Source organism: Vipera ursinii, assembly GCF_947247035.1.
Source record: "Vipera ursinii genome assembly, chromosome: 1".
NCBI classification, from domain to species: Eukaryota; Metazoa; Chordata; class Lepidosauria; order Squamata; family Viperidae; genus Vipera; species Vipera ursinii.
The window spans coordinates 16,105,243-16,129,821 of NC_139512.1; the positions used below are offsets into that span (position 1 = coordinate 16,105,243).

The following is a 24,579-nucleotide window of genomic DNA, read 5'->3' on the forward strand; positions in this document are numbered from 1 at the left end:
CTGGGAGTTGAAGTCCACGAGTCATAAAAGAGCCGAGGTTGCCTGCCCCTGGGCTGGGGTTACAGACCCATCTCATTTCTGCTGGCAATTTTCTTGACCAGAATTTCCCTCCAACTTTGGACTGGATCCAGCCTTGTTGAGAGCGTCAGGAAAAGAGGCAGTTCTGGGCAGAGTGCAGAAGACTGGGCCTCACAACACAGAACATAGAACCCGAGGCCTGGAAAGGGGCCTTTGAGGCCTTCTAGTCCAACCCCCTGCTCAAGCTGGGGGGGGGCAAGCTCTTCTACTGATTAATTGTTCTTTCTTCCTGTCACAAAATCTCCCCTTACTTCTAGACTGGATCTCTTTTAGCAGTTAGACTTCTGTACCGCCTCACAGTGGTTTTCAGCCTGCTCTAAATGGTTTACACTGGTTTACAGTCTAGGGTCCTCATTTTACCAACCTCAGAAGGGTTGGAGGCTGAGTCGACCTTAAGCCGGTCAGGATCGAACTGCTGGCTGTGGTCAGAGTCAGCCTGCAATCCTGCATTCTAATCACTGCGCCACCAGGGCTCTTACCAGAGAAAGGAAGGAAGGGAAAGAAAGAAAAGGAGAAAGGGAGGGAGGGAGGGAAAAAGAGCGAGAGAAAAAGAGAAGGGAAATAAGAGAGGGAGGGGGCAGGAGAGAGGAAAAAGTGGAGAAGGGAAGAAAAGAGGTAGAAAGAAGGAGGGAGGGAAGGAGGCAGAGAATAGCAACAACACTGACTTATATACCGCTTCACAGTGCTTTCACAGCCCTCAGCGGTTTACACAGCCTATTTGCCCCCAACCATCTGGGTCCTCCTTTTAAAGACCTGGAAGGTTGAGTCAGCCTTGAGCTGGTGAGGATCGAACTGCTGGCAGTGGGCAGAGTTTGCCTGGAATGCTACATTCTAACCAATGTGCCACCACCATAGAAGAGAAGAGAATTAGAGCAGAATTTGGAATGGAATGGAACAGAATAGAACAGAGCTGGAAGGGACCTTTGAGGTCTTCTAGTCCACCCCTCTGCTCAAGCGGGAGAACCTATACCAGGGGTAGGCAACCTCGGCTCTTTTATGACTCATGGACTTCAACTCCCAGAATTCCTGAGTCAGCATAGTCCATGAGTCATAAAAGAGCCGAGGTTGCCTACCCCTGGTCTATACCGTCTCAGATAAGTGACTGTCTAGCCCAGGGGCCTTCAAACTTGGCCCTTTTATGACTTGTGGACCTCAACTCCCAGAATTCCTCAGCCAGCATGCCTAGCTGAGGGATTCTGGGAGTTGAAGTCCACAAGTCATGAAAGAGCCAAGGTTGCCTACCCCTGGTCTAGCCTCTTAAAAAACCTCCCAGTGATCTTTTTTCCTACTGCGGCGACCATGCTGGCTGGGGAATTCTGGGAGTTGAAGTCCACATGTAATAGTGGCCACGGTTGGAGCCGCCCCAGCCCCGCCCCGTCCCGTTGTTCCCACTATTCGGCAACCACGGCAACGCTGACGTCATGCAGGAGGGGGTGGAGAAAGGGCGGGTGGCTGCTCGCCGTCGTTTTCCCCCCATCCCCCGCTTCCCTCTCATTGGTCGCCTATGAGGCTATAAAAAAAACGGGTGGGCTGGGCGTCGCCGACGCAGGCGCAGTAGTAGTTGCCGCGGGAGCTCGTTTGAGGAGGAGAAGGAAATGGCGGCGGTCGTCTCGGGCTCCGTCTCCGCGGCGGGTTTGGAGGGCGGCCCCAAAATGGCGGAGACCGGAGTCGTTCCCGGAGGGCCGGCAAACGCGGCGGGCAACGGCATCGCCGACGGAGCGCCCAAAAGGTGCGCGCGCAAGGCCGCGGCGGGCTGGCATCGCTGTGCTGAGGGGTGGGGGTGGGGAGCAGGCTGGCCTCGGCCGTGGACTCAGCGCGCATGCGCGGGCGTGGCGGGAGGCCCGAGGCGCCTTTCTCGGCCGGTGGCTTCTGCCGCCTCTTGTGCAGGGGACGATGGGAGATGTAGTCCCGTCGGGATGGACCCCCCCACCTCTTTTTTTTTTTGCCCTCGGGAGGGGATGGCAACGCCCCGCAGTGGCCTGTCTTGCGGGAAGGAAAAGGCCGGCGTTTCGAATGAGACGCCTCCGACCAGGCCCTACAGGTAGTCCTCGACTTAGAGCACTTCGTTTAGTGACTGTTCGAAGCTACAACGGCCCTGGAGACGGTTGCGCCATTTCCCTCCCCCGCATGACCACGTGATCCGAATCCAGCCGCTGGCCCACTGACTCAGGCTTATGGCGATGGTCACGTGATCCCCTTGTACGGCCTCCTGCCACGCAACGTCAATGGGGGAGCCGGATTCGCATTCCATTCCTGGGGGAAAAAAGAGCCTTGGTGGAGCCTCCTTAAGTAACCCCAGCTGCCTGCAATTAGTGCAGGTTCGAGTCCCACCAGGCTCAAGGTTGACTCAGCCTTCCATCCTTCCGAGGTAGGTAAAATGAGGACCCAGATTGTTGAGGGCAATTAAGCTGACTTTGTAATAATGCCGCTTGGGGTGTGTGTGAAAGCCCTAATAAGCAGGCATATACATAGAATGAAGGCTACTGCTAAGCTTGTAAGCCGCCCTGAGTCTTCGGAGAAGGGAGGGATATAAATGGAATAAAAATAAATAAAAATAAATAAAATAAAAAGGGGGGGGTTTCTGGCTGTTTTTCACACTTAACGACCGTCATGGCTTGCCCTGCGGTCATGTGATCAAAATTCAGACGCTTGGCCACTGACTCGTATTTCTGACGGTCGCAGCGTCACGGGGGGGGCACAGTGGCGGTCCCGTGATCCTCTTCTGCGCCATTCTGGCAAGCCAAGTCAGTGGGGGAAGCCGGATTCGCTTAACGACCGGGTTCCCAACTTCACAACAATGATTCTCTTAATGGGGGCAAGAACGGTCGCAAAATGGGGCAAAGCTCACTTAACAAACGTCTCGCTTAGGAATAGAAATTATGGGCTCCACTGCGGGACTTCCCTGTGTGTTTTAACCTTTCGGCCGCCTTTCCATTTATTCGCCCAGCGGCGGGGTGCTTCTCTGTCCCTTCCGGAGGAAGCAGGAAGCCTTCCAAAAGATGAAGGGTGTGAACAAGGCAGTATTTCCAACATTCAGGAAAAAATCAAGGGACACGGAGGGCCTAACCTCAAACTTGACAGGAGGGAAGTTGAAAAGCGATGTTAGAAAGAATAGCATGGAAGCTTGGAACCAACTTCCAGCAGAGATAGTGGGTCAGTCTTCAATAATTGAATTTAAACAGGCTTAGGATAAACACATGTCCATCGTCCAACAAATTTTTTTAAAAAGAAGATATAAAAAATATTTAAAAACAAAAAACCCCAAAGGTTTCTTTTTCCAAAAGGCAACTGGAGTTTTTCAAAGAAGTCGAGCTGCCTTTTGGGGGGAAATAGAATAGAATTAGAATTAGAATAGAAATAGGATGGGACGGGATAGGGATAGGGATAAGAATAGGAATAGAATTAGGATAGGGATAGCATAGGATAGAGTAAGTGCGGAATGGAATAGAATAGAATAGCAGCTTTCTGTGTTTCTAAGCCACAGAATCAATCACAAAACTCAACAGAATTATTAAAAAGTATAAAGAAAGCTGTAGCTTCCGTAGAGTCTGCCTCCTTTTTCAAGAGGATAGGAGTGGGTGGTGTTCACTTCCCTGCCGTTGTGGAAGGATAGGCAATGTAAGTTACCCATTGGTCCCCTTTTTAAATCTAGTTCCTGATTGATTTTAATGCTTTATTTCTTAATGTTGAATGGTTTCAGTCTGACTTTTATATTACGCTTTTATACGGTAAGCTGCCCAGAGTCGTTTGACAGTGAGAAGGGCAGCATACATACTAAAGAAACAAATAAGAACTAAATAGAAGCGAATATTTTGAGCTCAGAGTTAAGCCGTGAGGTGGTTGGTGCTCTCTGAGCTTGGTGATTTTCTAGCAGACGTTTCGGGATCCAACTAGGTAACACCATCAGTGCTGGGATGCTAGCTAGCCTAGCACTGATAAAGTTGCATCCTTTGGCGATGAAACGACTGCAACAAATCACCAAACTCCGAGAGCACCAATAATAGGTTGAATTGAACTTTGCACATGAACATCAGAGCACGGAGTAGGCAGCTGTTTCTTAAGTTGGAGATTATCTTGCACCCGAGCTGTACATTGGGCACCTGCAAAGTCCACGTAAAGCACGAAGGAGCTTAAAAACTAAGAACAGTCGGAGACGCCCCTGCTGAGTTAATGAAGGTACTGTATTGTGACTTGCCGGTTTACACACGTGGTGCACAATTGCTGCGATGTTGGCGAGCCAGGTTGGCCGCATCTTGTTTTAAAAGCCTAGGTTTAGCGCTACGTGCTTGGTTGGAGAAGCGTGGCCTGTGGCTTTTCCTGGCTAGCCTTCTAGGCTTCTCGAGCGAACGTTGACCTGGTTTTTTTGGGGGGATGGGTTGGTCTGACTCGGTCCTCTTCCTTTTCCCGCTTGCAGTGAAGGCGACTGGCCCAGCCAGAATGAGAAAAGGAAAGAAAAAAGCGCGAAACGGGGAGGAGGAGGGGGGAGCCGCTTTGAGCCCTACCCCAGCCCGTCTTCGAAGAGATACCGAGCCTTCATCACCAACATCCCCTTTGACGTCAAGTGGCAGTACCTGAAGGACCTGGTCAAGGAGAAAGGTACAGGGCTTGGGGGGGTGCGGGACGGACGACTGCCCGGACCGCGGCCTCTTTTCCTCGTGACCTCTTTGTTTTATCCAGCACAGACGTGAACGGGCCGGAAGCGGTTTGGGTAGCCGTAGCCATGTTGAGCACCGAAGGTTTTTCAGGAGGGCAGGCGCTTCTGGGCGTTGCATGCTAGCGCTGCTGTGCCCTGGCAGGACACATCTTTTGATCTGCAGGCGTTGGGCACAAAAGCGCCTTCAGGCTTTTGGGAGAGCTGAGTGCGGAGCGTCAAAGAGATTTGGATTGTGGGCTTCTGTTTTTTTTTGTTTTTGCTTTTTTTTTTAAAGAAAATACACTCTTCCCCCCCCCCTCTCAAACCGGAAGCCTTCTCAAAGCCTTCCTGGATCAAGGATCCAGTTTCCATGAAGGGAGAGAGTAGCAGTCTTCCTCGTTGACGAAATCTCGCTCGGTGGTTGAATATCTTAAGATTTGTTTTAAGAGGGAAGCTCAAGGGGGTGGGTGGGGGGGGAGATGGGCTCGTGCAGCCGGGCCTCGCAAATTTGCAAAGAGAACGCCTGCGGCGGCTTAGTTTTGTCGGGTCAAAAGCCCTCTGCTCTAGCCTGCTTCAGAAATCCAAGGCAGGCGGGCCGGCGTTAGAAAAACGGATGGGGTTGGTAAGCCCGTAGTAGTGTTGCAACGAGGCAATTTCACCTCCCGGCAATCTACGGGGAAGGCAACACTTAATTCGGAATGGGCGCGAGGATGCTGACCTGATTAATTTTTGGAGCGGTCATTTCGTGGGCAATGAGGCCTGTTGGCGATCTCTGCGAGCCTCTCTTAAAACACCTAAAACCGGACAGCAAGGCCTTTGGATTGCGCTTAGGGGCCAAGGTGTACCTGTGGCTGAAACGTGGTGGAGGAGAGAGGGCTGACGGGAATTGTGAGCAAATGGCACGCAGGGCCCCCCCTTAGGGGTGGGCGAGCCATTCCTAGTTAAGTGCATAAACCCTGGGGGGGGGGGAGGGAAATGTTGAGAGCACCAGAAACCTCACTCACCCGTTCTCCTCCTAGCTGTGGCTTTGTTCACATGAAAGACGAATGGCAGAACACGGTTGCTTTGGGGCGTGTCAGTTCTTGACCCACGCTGCGTGTGAAAGATTGGCAACGAGGGGAGTGCCTTTGCGCATGGAGGTGTCACCACGTGGAGCCCAGGCGTTTTCTGGCCTTTTTCTCTCCTCCCCCCCCCCCTCCGGTTCACAATCCACCCCGTTGGATGCCACCTTCCAACGGGAGAGGTCGTTTCCTCTATTCTCCTCTCCAGAGGATACTCCCAGGAGGAAAATGGGGAAAGGGCTTCATTCTCTCTGCCGAAGAGAGCTTAGCGCTTCTGAGGTTCTCGGAGTTAGTGACTACAGCTGAGGTTGGCGCAACCGGCATCTCCCCACCAGCTGCTTTTCCAGCCTTCTTCGGAAGCCCTCTGAGCTCTTAAATGTCATTTGAGGGCAGTGCCAAGACCCCACCCCTCCCCCATTGTGGTTCTAAACGTGGGTAGAATGATGGGGTTTTGTCTACAAAGCACCACAGGGCCCCTGGATTCAGGTATGGAGCAGCAGATCCATGCTGACGGTTGCCCGCCTGCTGCTCTTCCACCACTCAAGAATTGTGGGAGGTTTAAAGCCCGCAGTAATAGTCCTATTGCAGAGGTGCCTGTAAGTATATGGCTGAGGAGACTTCAGTGTTGTGGTCTGTTCAGATCCCTCACGGGGTCCGTGCGTGGATGCCTGCCTTGAAATGTTTAACCGTGGCCTCTCCCCTCGGCGAGGTCATTTTAGTCTGATCATTTGTTGGTGAAGCTTCAGAGTTACAGGCGTGCAGCATCTTCGCCATTCGAACGTTGCACCAGTGGCCCTTGACGTTTTCCCAGCCCGCCAATTCAGGTGATATTCATTGCTGGAATCCCTGGAGGCGTATTGGTGCCGATCGTTCTCGCAAAAACAAAAACACTTCTTTTACCAGATAGCAGAAGATCTGTCTGAGCAGCCCACACAGTTCGGATTCTTTCTTACAAAAGGGGAAATTCAGCTTTGCTTAGGTTAGGGGGCAGTTATTACGCTCCAGGTTGGATGGGTGCTTCAGCAAACGATTATGTCGCCCATCTGTGTAGTCACACAGACACCCCCCCCCAAAAAAATCAACCTTCTGGATGGGTGTATTGTATTCTTACATCTCACTTTTCCCGCTTTAAACTCATTTATAGTTCCAACTCGAACGTGTCGGAAGGCGAAGGAGAAATATTTGCTGAGATGGAAATGGAAAAGAAAGAGCTTGGAGCAATAGCCGGAGCAGAATTCCAGACAGAAGTTCATTTCTTTGCCCCACTGTCTCTGATGCGGTGGCTTAACGCTGCAGCGCGCTCTCTTTTTCTCTTTCCCCTCCTGTTCAAAAGTTACGGAGCTGGCCTAGTAGTTTCAGCCGTGGCAGCAGCATTCCCACAGTCCGGCAATGTGGGCCTTTGCAACCAGCTTGCGACGGTTGCGTGACCCCACCGTCCGATTGCTTGCCACTTGCACCACTGGCTGCTGAAAAGCAGCGTCCAGGGGGAACCCGGCAGCTGGTCGCAAAGGGCCGCATGACTGGGTGAGATTTGCCTAACCGGTGGAACTTCTGCCATGATTGGCACGGCCAGATGAGGCTGGGCTGCACAGCGTGTTGCTGTAGGAGTGTGCGGTGCCAGTGACTTGACATTACACAAGAGCTACCTGTAAATCTTATTTGCAAATACAGGCAGTCCTCGGCTTATGGCCACAATTGAGGCCAACCTTTCTGTCGCTAAGCGAGGCGCCGAAGTACGTGTTGCCCCCTTTTACGAACTTTCTTGCCAAAATTATTCTGTGAATCGCTGCGCCTGTTAAGTTAGTGACGGGTGACGGCTCCCAAAGCTTTTTAAAAACAAAACAAAAAAAAAACCAACCCAAAACCAAGAGGCACCTGGACTTGGTTTTTTTTCCTTTGAAGACGTTCCGCTTCTCATCCCAGAAGCTGCTTCTGCTCTGTAACGGGGCCGTTAAGCGAATCTGGCTTCCCCCCCCCCCCACTGCCTTGGCTTAATGGGAGCCTTCGCGAAATGGGATCGCGTGACCCCTGGCGGCCCGTCCTAAACACGAGTCCGTGGCCAAGCATGCGAATTTTAATCTGTGACGGTCGTAAGTGTGAAAAACGGCCAGACATCACTCCACCCACCCCTGGTGCCCTTGTAACTCTGAACGGTCACTAAACAAGCTGCTGTCAGGTCCGTGTGGCATTTTGAAGCCCTGTAGATGAGAAAGAATAAGGCGTAACACAAAGTCTTAACATGTTCCACATTTAAGCGAGCGCTCTCTTACAGTATGGGACACAGTTGTGCTCAAGATACCTAAACACCCCCCCCCCCACACACACACAAAATGTGGCTTCCCACTGTGTGGCAACGATTGGCACGTCGGGAAGGGAAAGGTCAACGGCTCTGGTGCCGCCAATATGCTGCACGCCGGTAACGCCGAGTGGCGGCAGCTTAGCCAGCGGAGGCGTTTCCTTCCTTGGCTTCCTAACAAGGCAGAGAATGAGGTTGCTGACGACTGTTCTAAATCCCCCTTGTTTTCTTGGCTTTTTCCCTTGGTCTATGTACCGTCTGGAATCTCATTTGTAGTTGGTGAGGTAACATACGTGGAGCTCTTAATGGACGCTGAAGGAAAGTCAAGGGTAAGTCTGCCAGAGCATTTCTTCTGTGGATTTTTAACTACTTGACAAATGTGTGTGATGGTGGTGTGGAGCCCCACGCGACTGGGCGGCAAGGAGCGGCGTGGATGTGGTAGCGTGGTTCTCTCGTTGGCAGTGGCCCAGAGCTGCTTGGGTGGGCGATGGGGCGGGGGTGGCGGGTGGGAGGTGGAAAGGGGTCTGCTACACCTGGCGGCGCCTTTGCCGCCGCCGCCGCTGCGCTCCTTGGTGTTTGGCTGTCTGACGTTAAGCCTGGATCCTTAACCGGCATCCTCCCGAATGCCCCTACCTTTCTAGCTTAACTGTTTTCGTGTGGTTCTTGTGGCCGGCCTCCGTGAGCTCGGGTGTGGAAGGAAGCAAGGTTGTATAAATGTCAGAGCTCTCTGGCCGTCCGTGTCTTAAATGTTCCGAACGAACGTCTAGCTGTCTGTGGGGGGGCCTTGTCGGCGCAGAGAGGGAGGCTCCTGCCGGACCTTCCCCCAAGGCCACTTTGTGGAGGCGAGCGGGTCGGGCGTTGGCCGGCCTAGAGGCACGGGAGAGCTCGCAGAGTCGAGAGGTTCCAAGAGAGAGAGAGAGAGAGAGAGAGAGAGAGAGAGAGAGAGAGAGAGAGAGAGAGAGAGAAACTGGTGCCTGTCTTGCCCATCGTGGCTTCTGCATTCCCCACCCCACCCCCCCTTTGGCCATGTAGGCTTAGCTTCTGGCGCTCCAGCGAGCAGCAGTTCTACTGTTGCTTGGAAGGGCAGCCACGACCCTAAAGAGCCACGACCCCTCTTAAGTCTCTTAACCTCTTAAGATCGAGTGGAAGAGGAATATCTGAAGGGCCCTCTGCGTTGGACCCTGGACTGACTCTGGTTTTTTTCTGTTCCCTTTCCCCCCCGCCCCCGTTTGTTTGTTGCCTTCGCCTGTCCCGATTCTCCACGGCGGCTTCGTCAGGGCTGCGCGTAAGTAGCAGTGCCCCCCCACCCCTCCTTCCCTGAGCAGGGCTGGAACCGGGCCAGCCAGCCTGGGAGATTCACCCCTCCCTCTCCTTACGTTTTGCCCACAGGGTGGTGGAGTTCAAGATGGAAGAGAGCATGAAAAAAGCTGTGGAGGTGCTGAACAAGCACAGCCTCAGTGGGAGACCCCTGAAGGTGAAGGAGGTAAGACCATCCGTCCATCCATTCCTCTCTCTCTCCTCTCTCTCTCTCTCTCAAAATATTGTATTGATTTTTAACAATTGCAATCTTCAGTGCTTAGCAAACAACGTGTTGTCTGGATTCACGTATTTAACATTAAACTCTTCCGGGTAAATCTGTCCAGGGGCCGCACAATCCAGTCTTTTTCCCCCGATCCTCCTTTCTTCCCAGGTTGCCTCCATTTTCCCAGCGCTGCGCAAATGCCGTGCTGAGAGCTGCTCCCTGCCCTGCGGGCGGCTGAAAGTGTCTCTCTCCCTGTTCTAGGACCCCGACGGCGAGCACGTCCGAAGAGCCGTCCAGAAGGCCATGGCGGCCTCTGGCAGTGGGATGGGCATCAGCCCCGGCCCCGGTGGGCCTGGCATGATTAACATCCCGCCCAGCATTCTCAATAACCCCAACATCCCTAACGAGATCATCCATGCCTTGCAAGCCGGCCGGCTGGGCAGCACCGTTTTCGTGGCCAATGTAAGTTGTCCCGCTGGGCGCTTTGCCTTTCAGAATCTGGTCCTCGGGGCTGAAAGGACGGTCGTGTTCTGGCAGAAGGTGCAAACCATCCTTCCTGGCTCTTGCGTGTCGAGTAGCAAGATAATATATATTGTCCTAAACTTATGGCGTGGTTCACTTAATGGTTGTAAGATGTACAAGCTGTTGAGAACCCTGGGGGTGCCGTGGTTAGAATGCAGCATTGCAGGCTGACTCTGCCCACAGCCAGGAAGTTCGATCCCGACCGGCTCAAGTTCGACTCAGCCTTCTGAGGTCCATAAAATGAGGACCCAAAATTTGGGGGAGGCCAATAAGCTGACTCTTGTCAACCGCTTAGAGAGGGCTGTTGCTATTCTCTCCCTTTTCCTCCCTTCTTCGTGTCCTTTTCTTTCTACCTTTCTTTTCTTTCCTTCCCCCTATTCTCTCCTTCCTTTTTCTCTATTTCTTTCTCTTCTGCTCCCTCCATCTTTTTATTTCCCTTCTCTTTTTCTCTCCCTCTTCTTTCCTTCCTTCCTCCCACCTTCCCTCCCTCCTTCCTTTTTTTCTTTCTCCTTTCTCTCCCTCCCTTCCTTTCTTTCTCTTGTAAGAGCCGTGGTGGCGCCGTGGTTAGAATGCAGCACTGCAGGCTGACTCTGCCTGTGCTGCCACCACGTGGCTGTGTGGAGAAATCACAGTGTGGGCAGTCAGACCCTCCTACCCTATGAAGTATTTCCTTTCCCCTCCCCTTTCTGGGATGGACTTTCTCCTCCTTTGTCCCTAGAGAGTCCATTCTCTTTTAGCCTGAAGACATGGGGTAACTTGCAGACTCAATATGCAGTTCCTGGGAATACTACCATTTTCTAACCTTAGAGATACCTTGGAAATATCTTGGAAATGCTGTACAAAGGTCATCTGAATACATCCACCTACTGTATTCAACTCTACATGCAATAAAGGTATTTCTATATGATAAAAGAGGTGTCTACGAGTTCAAAACTATCTGGAGAGATCTGTTAATGTTAACGATATCTGTTTATACAGACCATAGAAGTCTTAACAAGAGATTAATTAAAGTACAACAGCCTCGATCCAGAATAGTTAGAAAATGGTAGTATTCCCAGGAACTGCATATTGAGTCTGCAAGTTACCCCATGTCTTCAGGCTAAAAGAGAATGGACTCTAGGGACAAAGGAGGAGGAAGTCCATCCCAGAAAGGGGAGGGAAAAGTAAATACATCATAGGGTAGGAGGGTCTGACTGCCCACATTGTGATTTCTCCACACAGCCACGTGGTGGCAGCACACTGCCCACAGCTAGGAATTTCGGTCACGCCCGGCTTAAGGTTGACTCAGCCTTCCGAGGTCCATAAAATGAGGACCCAGATTGTTGGGGGTGGGGGGCAATAAGCTGACTCTGTAAACCGCTTAGTGAGGGCTGTGAAAGCACTGTAAAGCGATATATAAGCCTTAAGTGCTCTTGTTGTCTGGGAGGATTGGAGAACTGCTCTTATCTCGTGACCTCTCGACTAGACTACTGCAACGCTCTCTACATGGGGCTGCCCTTGAGGACCACCCGGAAGCTCCAACTGGCACAGAATGCAGCCGCGAGAGTTGTGTTGGGAGTTTCCCGATACTCCCATGTCACACCTCTGCTCCGTGAGCTGCATTGGTTGCCAGTTGTCTTCCGGGTGAGATTCAAGGTACTAGTTATGGTATTTAAAGCCCTACATGGCAGGGGTCCGGAGTACCTTAGGGAACACCTGCTGCCGGCGTCAACTTCCCTCCGCCCTGTGCGTTCCCACAGAGAGGGACTCCTCAGGGTGCCACCGGTCAGAGAATGTAGATTGGTGGCCCCCAGGGGGAGATCTTTCTCTGTGGGCGCCCCGGAGCTATGGAACCAGTTACCGGTTGAGCTCCGGACGGCGCCCGATCTTCGCTCCTTTCGCCGCGATCTGAAAACATACTTGTTCGAACAAGCCGGCCTGGCCTGAGGGGGGATTGGTGGGGTTTTTTATCATCATTTTATTGGGGTTTTATTAATGTATTTATTGTTTTTATGGGCATGTATTTAATTACTTTTTAATTTTTGTAACTTTGTGTTTTATTCTTGCCCTGTACACCGCCCTGAGTCCCTCGGGAGAAGGGCGGTATAGAAATATTAATAAATTAAATTAAAATTAAAATTATCTCTTAACCGGGATCCTTGGCAAATCTGGGTTCAGCCCAGGGCTTGGGTCAGGCTAAGCCAGGGGTGGGCAACCTTGGCCCTTTTACGACTGGTGGACTTCAACTCCCAGAATTCCTGAGCCAGCCGTGCTGAGGGGAAAGGGAGAGGTTCCCATGCTGAGCCACACTGGCTCAGGAACTCTGGGAGTTGAAGTCCACCAGTCGTAAAAGGGCCATGGTTCCCCCATGCTGGCTGAGGAATTCTGGGAGTTGAAGTCCACCAGTCGTAAAAGAGCCCAGGTTGCCGGCCCCTGGGCTAAGCCCCAGAAGGAGGTAAATCAATTCAGCCAAAGTTCTGTTGCTTACAGGCAACAGACAGAATCGTGCCAGACTTAACACGCGGTTAAGTCTGGCTTTCCCGCCCGTGGCAACTTCACGATGGATGGACTTTTAACTCCCAGAATTCCTCAAATCTGTCCACCTGCCTTAAAAGTCACACCTGATTGGCAGGGGCGCAATCGCCCTTGGCATTACAAAGCCCCCGTCCCAGACAATCCGGCTAACCTCTCCCCGTTAACGGTGGACAGGGCATCTGTTCCTGAGGGGTGACCTGGGGGTGGCCGCCATGTTTTAAAGATCCAACCATGTTTTAAAGATCCAACCTAATCGTTGCTCCCTGGTCCTCCCCCCCCCCCCCCCCCCGTTTCTTCCTTCAGCTGGACTACAAGGTTGGCTGGAAGAAGCTGAAGGAGGTCTTCGGCATGGCCGGGGTGGTCGTCCGAGCAGACATCCTGGAAGACAAAGACGGGAAGAGTCGGGGCATCGGCACCGTCACCTTCGAGCAAGCCATCGAGGCCGTCCAGGCCATCTGTATCCTTCCGTTGGGCTGGAGTTGGGATCTGGGGAGTGGAACGGGCTGGGTGGGTCGCCTGCTTGAAGGGGTTGGAGGCTTACCCTGCCTCTGGACGCTGATTGGGAATCGCCACCCCTAACAGTCGCCCCGCACTGTGCCGCGAAGGGGTTCACGGGTGAGTGGCCAGCGCAAAGACCTCCCGCATCCCGACTGCCTTTTGCGTGGAGGTCGGTTCAGGCTTCTCGCCAGAAGGCGGGCAGATGGGGAGGGGGGGGAAGGCAAGGCCCACCGATAAGGGAAATATTGAAATTGGCTGAGATGTAAAGGGAACACCCGTGCAACCATCCACAAGCAACAGACCCTTCCGTCCCCTCGCGTGCAGCGCCGGAGGCGGCTGCTCGCCTCTTCAGGCTGGCTGGGTGGGTGTCCATTCAAACCCCAGCCGGCTTAAAATCTGATTTTTGACGGCCGTTGGAAGTTGCTCACGTTGGGGAGTTAAGACCTTTCCAACCGCCCTTTTGGTCTCGACTCTCTTCCGAGGCTGGATGGTGGCTTGTTCCAAACCATCCAGTGGCCAAGTGGGTATCTGCCTGATCTCTGATCCCTCTGGCAGAAGCTTCCGAGCAGTGCCTGTTTCCCCCTCCATTGCCAAATGCAGTTCGACACACACACACTCCACAAACACGCACACAGGCTGCAGCTTTTGCAGAAGCAAGAGGTGTTTTTCTTCCCCCCCCCCCTCAGGTGAGAGCGTGAGGCTGAAGTGAAGCCTCGTGAGATCAGCTGCAGTGATAAAAAAAATGTTTTCTTTCCGTCCCCAGTGCCTCTCTCTCTCTCTCTCTTGAGAATGATAGGGAGCGAGTTGATGAAAACATAACACCCTTGGGGGGGGGGAAGTTTTGACAAGCGTTCCTGAGCAGAGTAAAAGAGGGACACAAAAGGGTTTGCGCTGTTTTCTTTTGCGGTCTCTTTTGGACCAACGTGTGACCAGAAAGCCTTGACTCAACGGCTAGCTATGTTCAACGGGCAGCTGCTCTTCGACAGGCCGATGCACGTCAAGATGGTAAGCGGGGGTGGGCGGGGTGTGTGTGCGCCAGGGGTAGGCAACCTCGGCTCTTTGATGACTTGTGGACTTCAACTGGCTGGCTCAGGAATTCTGGGAGTTGAAGTCCACGAGTCATCAAAGAGCCGAGGTTGCCTACCCTTGGTCTATGCCAGACATGTCAAACACAAGGCCCGGGGGCCAGATCCGGCCCGTGAAGTGGTTTCATGCGGCCCGCGAAGCCATCCTGGAAACAGTGAGGGAATGGCCCCCACTGCCTTGGCCCTGGCCCAGAGACCCTCCTTCTGCCAGAGACCCTCAGATCTGTCCCACTCCTGCCCAGGCCCCCATAGGCACCCTTGATGCGAACGATGTAGAGCTGGCCACGCCCACCCAGTAGGCCATACACACTTTAGCCACGCCCACCCAGTAGGCCACGCCCACCCAGGCCACACCCACCCACCCCCCTGAGGGCAACCGCAATGCTGATGCGGCCCTCAATGAAATTTGAGTTTGATACCCCTGGTCTATGCAGATTCTCCATCACCCGGGTCACGGTTGTCCCGAAGGTGTTTTTTTTTTTCCAGGAGGCAACTGGACTTTCTTGTTTCTTTGAAGATGTTTTGCTTCTCCAAGAAGCTTCTGCAGCTCTGACCGGATGGTGGGGAAGGATTTATATTCCTTGCAGACCGCTGGTCATTTGCCTACTTTCAGAGGGCCTTTGAGGCCACTTGGAGGTTTTATCTTGTCCTCGGGGTCCGAGTGGCCACAACAACCTTCTAAACTAGGAAGGCAAACCGGCTGTCTGCAAGGAGTATAAATCCTTCCCCGCCATCCGGTCAAGGCTGAAGAAGCTTCCGGGATGAGAAGTGAAACGTCTTCAAAGGGAAAGTAAGAATGTCCAGTTGCCTCCTGAAGAAAAGCACCTTTGGGATAATCAGGGCAGGGCTCCCCACACCCATCCCCTCCTTGTCTCTTCCCCCCTCCTACCCCCCCCATTAAGCTTCTCTTTAATGTTTCAGGATGAACGGGCTTTGCCAAAAGGGGACTTCTTCCCTCCGGAGCGGCCCCAGCAGCTTCCTCGTAAGTCCTCCGAGCTCGCTAGGGGAAGGGCGCCTGATTGGGCTGGAGAAACGGGCGGAAGACCAAAAAAAATAAAATAATCCGTTAGATTCGTTTCCTCCCTTTAGTTCAGGAGCCCAGCCAGGAGACATTTTGAAGCAGGGAGCCAGTCTGGAATTTCGGAGAAGGGCTTGGCTCTGTGTGGCACCCGCCCCCCCTCCCCACGGACGATAGAGAGTACCGATGTGGCTTGCAAAGCAGTTGAACGAATTTGTTTTGCAAGTAAAAGCGTCTTGTTAAGTTGAAAACGAACCCCCTGACGAAGCAGACCGAGCTGGGCTCGTGCCTGCAGCGTCTCCGGGGACGCTCGCAGAAAGCAGCTCCGAGGCTCTTCTCTGCGCCTGCCTGAGAACATACGCAAGACAAGCTTTTTGGATCGATAGACAAGGATATTTGTAGGCCCGGGTTGAACTGTGCGGCCTTTGGTCTTCTCTGAGCTGGGTGGTTTCCTGGCAGACGTTGCCTTACCCCGAGCTTAGCTAACGCGAGCAGGGCAAAGAAACAGCCCACCTCAGAGAACGCCCAAGGACCCCACGTAACTTTTAATATCGAGGGGTGGCTCTTTGTTCGTTGGTTATTTGCATTTTGTATTTCTTAACCGCCCGTTCCCCGCGGAGAGGGGCTGTGCTCGGTGATTGGTGCTGTCGTTCAGCAGTGAACGGAAGACGTTCGTTGTCTTCGTTGGCCTCTTCACAAGAGGATACCTGTGGCATACATTCCTTTAAAATGTAGCAGGGCTAACTTCGCAGGAAGGTGGTTAAAAAGTGCACAACCTTGCTGGTCAGAGCGTTTTCTTGTTTTGTCTCTCACTCATTCTCTCTCTTCTTGTTCTCTTATTTGTTCTCTCATTCTTGTTCTCTCTTCTCTCGTTCTCTCTCATTCCCTCATCTCTCGTTCTCTCTTCTTTCCTCTCTCTCCTTTTAATGTGCGTCATGTGGTTCTCACTGCCATCTTGACTTTTTCCGAGGCCCTTGTGGACACCTCTGATCCCTGACTCGGTTTGGCAGATAATCCTCAAAACTGACCTGCGGGTTTACCTGCAGTTCGCTTACGTCCCGAAGATTCCGGCGGAAATTAAAATTGTTAGGCGAATGTCACGTAGGTGGAAGCGATGCCCTTCTGTAACCCCAGCGCCGAAAGAAAGAAAGAAAGAAAGAGAAAGAAAGAAAGAAAGGGGGTTGAAAAGCTTTGGATTTGCTTGACTTCAACATTTTGGCTTTTGAAGTAACAAGCGCTCCTTGGCTTCATGGCCACAATTGAGCCCAAATGTTGTGTTGTTAAAGCGAGGCATTTGTTAGCTGAGCGTTGTCCCATTTTATGACATTTCTTGCCTCAGTTATGAAATGCGTCGCTGCAGGTGCTAAGTTAGTAATCCGGTTGCTAAGCGAATCTGGATTCTTCCCCATTAACTTTGCTTGTCAAAAGGTTGCAGAAGGGGATCAGGTGGTTTAAGTATGAGCCAGTTGCCAAGCCTCTGAATATCGATCTCATGACCATCGGGATGCTACAAAGGTCACAAGCGTGAAAATAAGTCAATTTTTTCCCCCTTGTGCCGTTGTAACTGAACAGCCACTAAATGAAGTGTTGCAAGTGATCCTGTTTTAAGTTGTCGCTTACCTTTATTGTCGTTTGTTTCCATAATGCGTTTGTTTTTGGGGTTACCATTGTGGAAACTTCAGTGGCTTTAAATGGTGTTTGACTGTTTAAAAGCCATAAAAATGTACAAACAAATATTTAAAAGTTCACACGAAAACAACACGATGTAATCCCGATGTAATGCCCCGCTTTCTTTGTTTAAAAAAAGGCTCTAAATGCGCAGAATCAGATCCTCGGCTGTGCTGAAACGTTAGGAAATATTTCAGCCCAGAACCTTTTAGAAAATCAACCTCAAATCCCATCTAGCCTTCCCTCCCTTCCCTTCCACCCCCCACTTCATGAAAAGGCCACCTGTAGTTAAGCAGGCAAAACGCTGAACTTCTCAGCCATTGGAGCCTGGTCTGCTTTTGCCCTGCAAATATTTTCTTTTTTTTCCCCAAAGAGGCTTCGTTTCTTAGAGATGCTAATCAAGAGTTCCTGCAGATGGCAAAAGTGTTTCCGTTTAAGCCTTTGGGTGTGTGTGTGTGTGTGTGTGTGTGTGTGTGTGTGTGTGTGTGTGTTACTTCAGAGCAAGCTGGGCGGGCTTCCCTTGTGTCTGTTGTGAAGGCAGAAGTCTTGCGTTCTCTTTCCGGGCTGAACTAAAAACACCCAGGCTGGCTAGATCAGAGTCAACCAGGCTTTTTCCTCCCCTGTTCCATTCTGTGACGTAGCTGTTTGTTCCCTAAATGAGAAACGAGGCATTGACTCTCCGTTGTCCATCACTCTTGCAGATGGCCTTGGGGGCATCGGCATGGGCTTGGGGCCGGGAGGAATACCGATCGACGCCAATCATCTGAACAAAGGCCTGGGCATGGGCAACCTCGGCCCCGGAGGTGAGTCTTTCACCTGTTGCTTCACCTTTTGGGGTCCTTGATTTCCCCCCCCTCTCCTTCCTCAATTGTGGATTGCACAACAGATTTTCTTCCCTTCTGCTCCGCTCTTTGGCCTTCCTGACCGGTTTGGGAGTTTCCCAGGTGCCCCCTGGGCTTGGGAAGCTTTGGGGGACTGCTTTACGACGAAGGAAGCCAGTCTGAGGCTGTTTGCTCCCTACAGAGGGGCCCGAAATCAGAAATAGCCATAGCCCTTAGACTTGTATACCGCTTCACAGCGCTTTCACAGCCCCCTCTCAGCAGTTTGCAGAGTCAGCCTCTTTGCCCGCAACCGACTGGCTCCTCGTTTTACTGACCACGGAAGTCTGAGTCGACCTTGAGCCGGTCAGGATCGAACTTCCTGGCTGTGGGCAGAGTCAGCTTGCAACGCTGCCTTCTAACTAAGCACTGTGCCACCAGGTCTCTTACAAGAGGAAGGAAGGAAAGAAGAGACAGCACTTAGATTTATATACAGCTTCACAGCACTCTTACAGCCCCCTCTAAGCGGTTTACAGCCTGTTTGCCCCCAACCATCTGGGTCCTCTTTTACCGACCTTGGAAGGACAGAAGGCTGAGTCGGCCTTGAGCTGGTCAGGAACGAACTGCTGGCAGTAGGCAGAATTAGCCTGCCGTGCCGCATTCTAACCACTGCGCCACCACGCAGTAACCCGAAGGTTGCTGCTTTAGTTGTCTTCTGCTCTTCCCTGCTGGGGAAGGCGAAAGGGATTGGCCACCCCCGACTTCTGGTGTGTGCATTCGCACAAACACTTTATTTTATTTTATTTTTAGGGATGGGGATCGAAGGCTTGGGTTTTGGAATGAATAAAATGGGAGGTAAGTCCCTGCGATGGAGGAAGTCGGCAGCGGAGGCTCTTGACGACCCGGTCCGCTGGGTTATTAATAAGTGCAAGAAATGGGTGTGGGGGTGTCAATTCTTCCCCCACTTCGCCGCGAGTGGCCGCTTGCGGGTCTCCCCAAAGCCGGGAGCTGAACGTCGACGCTTCCGTTTCAGGGATGGAGGGCCCGTTCAGTGGAATGGAGAGCCTGGGCCGTTTTCCTTCCGGGATGAACCTCAGTCGGATGAGTGGTAAGAGCCTGCAGCCTTAACGCCTCGCTTGCCGTTTCTCCTCTTGCCCCCACGTGCACACACACACACACCCCAGCGGGACCCCGTGCGTGTTGCTGGTCCTGAGGCCGTGTAGATTTCTGGCGGGCAGCTGCTAAAGGCAAACGGGAAGAGGCGCCTGCGTTGGCAGGCCCTTGGCTTGGAGGCACGTCCGTCTGTCCGCTGTTGGGATCGACCTGGCGGACTAGCCCAGGGGTAGGCAACCGTGGCCCTTTTATGACTCGTGGAGTTCTGGGAGTTGAAGTCCACGAGTCATAAAAGAGCCACGGGTGCCTACCCCTGGACTAGATGATGCTGTCTGAATGCTTTTCATCCTGCTGTCGGCTTTCCTTGTAAAAAAGCAATTCCTGATTTCTCCTAAGCAAGCATGGAGCTCCCAGCTGCATTTCAGCTATCCCTTAGTGTAGACACATACAGTCACTTACAGTTTCCACCATCTACCTCGGGGGAGTACTTGCAACCTGGATTCAAAATCGTGACAGTCAAACACACACACCCCCAAATTCCCCACAGTCGTGTGACTGCACTGCGGGTGCTGTTTGCAGCATCCTGCATTTGCGTGATTCTGTTTTTACAATGGTATTGACCCCCCAAAACCTGGTATTTCCGTTTTTTGGGGGGGCGGGGGAAGACAGCCCATCGCAAACTGTTGGGTTTGTTTAACGGCCATGTTCGCTTAACAACCGCTGCAAAAAAAAAGTCGCTTACAAACTGGTTACAAATTAACAACCGTCATGGGTGAGATCCATTATGCTGCTAACTCGAGGACAGCCCCTCTGCTCTTTGGCTGCAAGGATTCCTAGGGGCCTCTCTCTTTTTTTTTCGGTGAGCAAAAATCCCAGGCGGGATGCTCCTTGGTTTATGACCCAGCTTCTTGGTGGGTGTCCCTGGACAAAAGTGCCGCTCAAGGATTGCATGTGTGGGTGGAGATTCCCGCGTCTGAATAGGGGGGAGTTGAGGGACAGACCGGCTGAAGGGGCCCAGCTGCAGCCAGGCGCTGCCTGAAACCCAGAGAGGACGCTGGCTTTCGGCCTTTGGCCATCCAGTCCGGGGGCTGAGATTTCTTCCCTGTCTTCCAGAGATGGACCGAGCCATCGGAGGGGGATTCGAAAGAGACTTCCCGAGAAACGAAATGGGGATGCCCCGTAGTTTTGGAGACACTCTGGAGAGAGGCATAGGTATGTCATCCGGACTCCGCTCCCAGCATGTACGTAGGGAGTGCATTATGGGTGCAGGGAGGGTCTGATCTGAGCATCAAATGCTAGGCTGCCCTCTGGAAGCTTCCCAAGTGGGGAGGAATGGCAGGTTTCTGAGGGAGGGAGGGGGGAAGGAAGGAAGGAGAGAGATGGGAAGGAAGGAAGGAAGGAAGGAAGGAAGGAAGGAAGGATAGAGAGATGGGAGGGAGGAAAAGATTGCCACGTTGTGTGTCTGGCCAGGCTATTTCCCAGACCACAAAACCGGTTCCGCTGGGATGTTTCTTCCCTCTCTTTCGCCCCCCCCCCCGGGCAAGAAAGAAGGACAATAAGATGGCAAACAGTATTAAAAGCAGAAAACACTTAAAAGTGGAGCATTAAAGATATACTTCTCCAAAGCAGCATCTCCTGTGCTGGGTCTGCATTAGGGAAGGACTGAAGGATCTCTGCCCAGAGCCTCCAGTCTTGGGTTTTGAGTCTCATTCCCCAAGGAATCTTGCTTGGATGGAGAACCTCCCTGGCACCGAGTTAAGCCACATTATGGACTGCTTGGGTTCAGTGTAGCCCAGTGGTGGCGAACCTATGGCACGGGTGCCAGAGGCGGCACTCAGAGCCCTCTCTGTGGGCACCGGCGCCATGCCCCGGAAGTGGCAACTGTCCCTCTTCAACCAGCCACCTGCTAATTCGCCAAGGTCCCACGTGGCTGAATGCATCCCGGCACGGCTGGTTTCCCTCCCCCCCATCCCGTCCCGTGCCTCCTGGCCTCGCATGCTCTCCTTTTCCCCGGCAGGACCCACCGCATCACCTCCTCAGCTGTCGGCCGGCCATCCATCTCGGAGGCGGCTTCTTTGAACTGCTGGCGATGGGCTGCGGAGTCCCAGAGTGTGCCTGTCGAGGGGCCGGCAGGCTGTGGCTACTGACGGACACCGTTGGCCCCCATGCGCTCGCTGGCCTCTGGGGGTGTGTGATGGTTTCAGGCAGCAGCTGGCACAGCCTTTGCCTTGCCCCATAGCAATGGCACCCCCCCCCCCCCCCGCCTCACCTCACCCCACAGGATGAATCTCCTGCCTACCGCCCCACCCGCCGGAGACCTCCTGGAGCTGCCTCAGCCCTGCCCACCCCCCACAGGTGTCCCTTCCCCACGAGCAACATTGAGGTGGCCACACCCACCCAATCTTCCATGACTACCACAGCCACGCCCACCTGGCACCCAGCAATAAATAAGTGGGTTTTGTGTTGCAGTTTGGGCACTTGGTCTCTTAAAAGGTTCGCCACCACTGGTCTAGCCAGTTCTGTCTTGTAAGGCATGATAAGCCTCTGAGAAGAAGGCACGGGCAATCGAGCCAGGCGTGTCTAGACAGGCCAACCAAATCCATTTACCCCACAGCTTTGTGCGAGTGTTGCTTCCCCCCCCCCCGCCCCTCCACCTATGTCCCATGCGAGGTGTGGGGCGCTCATTGACACTAAGAGGAAGAAAGATGGAGAGGTGTTCTGGGGTTGTCCCGAAGGGTGGGATCCTGGCTTGGAGTCGTAGGAAGGGCCTCGAATCGAAGAGCAGCTCAGGCCTGGAGCCAAAAACTCGGCGAGGCGGCAGTGGCTGCTCTTTCCGGGATGGGGTAGCGCAGGTAGTTGTCAGAGCACGCACAAGTCTTATTGCGCTGAGGTAACCCTGGAGTAAACACAGTAAACAGTGGTCTATATTAAATGGTGGTGTATCTTGCACTATCTACAATACCATACACCAGGAACAATATACATACACGTGTTAATACAGCAGGCTACAACACACCACAGTTACAGCAGGAAACGGAAGAGAGAGCAAACATCTGCTGAGCCTTCCCTTTTACACAGAGGCTCTTAAAGGGACGCAGACCCTGCTGAGTCATTCCCATCATTGCATCATACATCTTATATCAGCTGGTTAGCTTCTAAATCATTACCTTGACAGGAGTCCTCGCCTGACAACCAAACATTGAACCCAAAGTTTTCTGTCACGAAGCGAGTTGTTTATTACATGGGTTTTGCCCCACCCCCACGGCATTTTACGACTTTTCTTGCTCTGGCGATTAAAAGTGCATCCCTGTGGTTTTTAAGTGAGTAACACGGTTGTTAAGTGAATCCAGCTTCCCCCATTTTGACTTGGCCATCAAAGGTCACCAAAGGGGATTGCGTGACACACACACACCACCCAGGGACACTGCGACCATCCTAAATGTGAGTTGGTTGCTAGGTGTCGGAATTCTGATCACGTGACTGCAGGGATGGTCCAGCTGTCATAAGTATGAAAAATGGTTGTGGCACTTTTTTCAGTATCACAACTTCAGGCAGGTCACTAAACATACTGTACAAAAGACATTTGCCACTGAAAAAAGTGACTTGTGGGCGCTTTTCACAGGACCCGTTGCCACATCCAGTCACATGATCAAAATTCAAACGCTTGGCAACCGACTCGTATTTATGACAGTTGTGGTGTCGTGTGTGTGTGTGAGTGACGTGAGACCCTTTTTGCATCATCCTGACCAGCAAAGTCCAGATTCGCTTGGCAACCGGGGAACCAACCAAACAACTGCGGTGATTTGACTTAACTGTTGTGAGGAAGTTTGTAAAATGGGGCAAAGCTCGCTTAAGAAACGTCTCGTTTAGCCACCGTTTTTGGTCGGTGGAGGATTGCTTGTAAAATGGTGGCTCGGGACCCGCTCCCTCCATGGTAGAGACCACAGCTTTGCCGGCCTGCTCGGTTTCTGGCAAGGCCGGGAGGCCCACGTCAGCCCCCCGCAGACGAAGGGGGGCTTCTGGGTACCAGCTGAGGGTCCCTCTTCCTGCCGGGACTGAGAACTGCCTCTTCCTCCTCTTCCTCCAGGCGGCGGCGGCGGTGGCGCCACCATCCCGGCCATTGACCGCATGGCCCCTGGACTGGACCGCATGGCCCCCAGCATCGACCGGCTGCCCACCGGGATCGGCCATGGGATTGACCGCGTGGGCTCCGAGATGGACCGGATGGGGCTGGTGCTGGACCGCATGGGCTCCGGAGTAGACCGCATGGGGTCGGGCATCGACCGCATGGCCCCGCTGGGGCTAGACCACCTGGCCTCCAGCCTCGACCGCATGGGCCCCGGGATGGAGCGGATGGGGGCCGGCCTGGGCTTCGGCCTGGACCGCATGGGCTCCACCATCGACCGCGTGAGCAGCGCCATGGACCGAATGGGCAGCGGGGTGGACCGGATGGGGCTGGGCCTGGACCGCATGGTCCCGGCGGGGATGGGCCCCGTGATGGAGAGGATGCCAGCCGGGCTAGACCGCCTGGGAGCCGCCCCCATGGACCGGATGGGGCTGGACCGCTTGGCGGCCCCCAGCATGGACCGCATGGGGCTGGACCGCATGGGGGCGGCGGCCAGCAGCATGGACCGCATGGGGCCGGCCCTGAGCCAGGGCATGGGCGCCGGCTTGGACCGGATCGGGCTGCCCATGGGGAGCACCTTCGAGAGAAGCATGGACATGGAGCGCGGCAGCTTTGCTGCCGGAAACTTCACCGGCGCCCTGGGCACCGGGGGACCCGTCGCCGCGGCTGCCGCCGGAGTAGCCAGGAAGGCCTGCCAGATTTTTGTGAGAAACGTGAGTTGAGCCGGGCTGCTGCGGCGTCTCTCGTGTGTTTGTGAGTCTTGTGTGCGGATCCAATTAAAACTGCCCCGCCTCTCTCTCCCTCTTGGTTGTCCCCGTTTTCTTGCACCCCAACCCCAAAACACGTTACGTGGTCAAGCTGGAGATGCTCTCCACTTTGGAAATAGCAGACCACCGACCAAAGGGGGGGGGGTGGGCATCCGGTGGGGTTTGAAGCCGGCTTCCTACCTGGCCAGACCACAGATACGGGATGACGTCGTGTTGCCTCTTCTCTTTGTTTTGCCCAGCTTCCTTTTGACTTCACATGGAAGATGCTGAAGGACAAGTTCAACGAATGCGGTAAGTTGCTCCCGTAGCCTGGATCAGAGGGAGGGGGGAGGGGGGCAGTTTGTAACCTACCAAGCGGGGAGGAATTGCAGGCCTTGTTAGGAAGGCAGGAAGAGGATGGAATAACGGGGGGGGGGGGTTTTTCCCCTCTCCCCGCTTATTTTATTTTTTATTTTATTTTAATCCTATTTATATCCCGCCCTTCTCCGAAGACTCAGGGCGGCTTACAAGCTTAGCAGTAGCCTTCATATGCCTGCTTATTAGGGCTTTCACACCCCCCCAAGCGGCATTATTACAAAGTCAGCTTAATTGCCCCAACAATCTGGTCCTCATTTTACCTACCTGGGAAGGATGGAAGGCTGAGTCAACCTTGAGCCTGGTGGGACTCGAACCTGCACTAATTGCAGGCAGCTGGTGTTACTTAAGGAGGCATTAGCCCACTGCTCCACCAAGGCTCTTCCTTGGGCTTAAGCCCCTGCTGCAAAACCTCTTTGGTCCCCAGGTGGAGTGAGGGCTGCTCCCTGATTTGAGCCAGGAGTGGAATAGGTGGGGGGAAAGACGAGCGGGGGGGACGGGGGGGC

At 53.3% G+C, this 24,579-nt stretch overlaps 1 protein-coding gene across 1 annotated transcript; it reads left to right on the forward strand.

Annotated features, from left to right (window-relative positions):
* Window positions 1-1,581: 1,581 nt before the first annotated feature.
* HNRNPM (heterogeneous nuclear ribonucleoprotein M) lies at window positions 1,582-24,027 on the forward strand (the record flags this gene model as incomplete). The annotated part of the gene is made up of 15 exons (XM_083365230.1): window positions 1,582-1,807; window positions 4,493-4,674; window positions 8,345-8,397; window positions 9,346-9,353; window positions 9,458-9,551; window positions 9,852-10,052; window positions 12,930-13,083; window positions 14,080-14,129; window positions 15,131-15,191; window positions 17,597-17,698; window positions 18,524-18,568; window positions 18,747-18,821; window positions 19,940-20,038; window positions 22,914-23,665; window positions 23,959-24,027. Exons 1-15 carry the CDS (start codon window positions 1,674-1,676, stop codon window positions 24,025-24,027), a joined length of 2,079 nt encoding a protein of 692 aa, XP_083221356.1. The 5' UTR covers window positions 1,582-1,673.
* Between the last annotated feature and the right edge of the window lie 552 nt (window positions 24,028-24,579).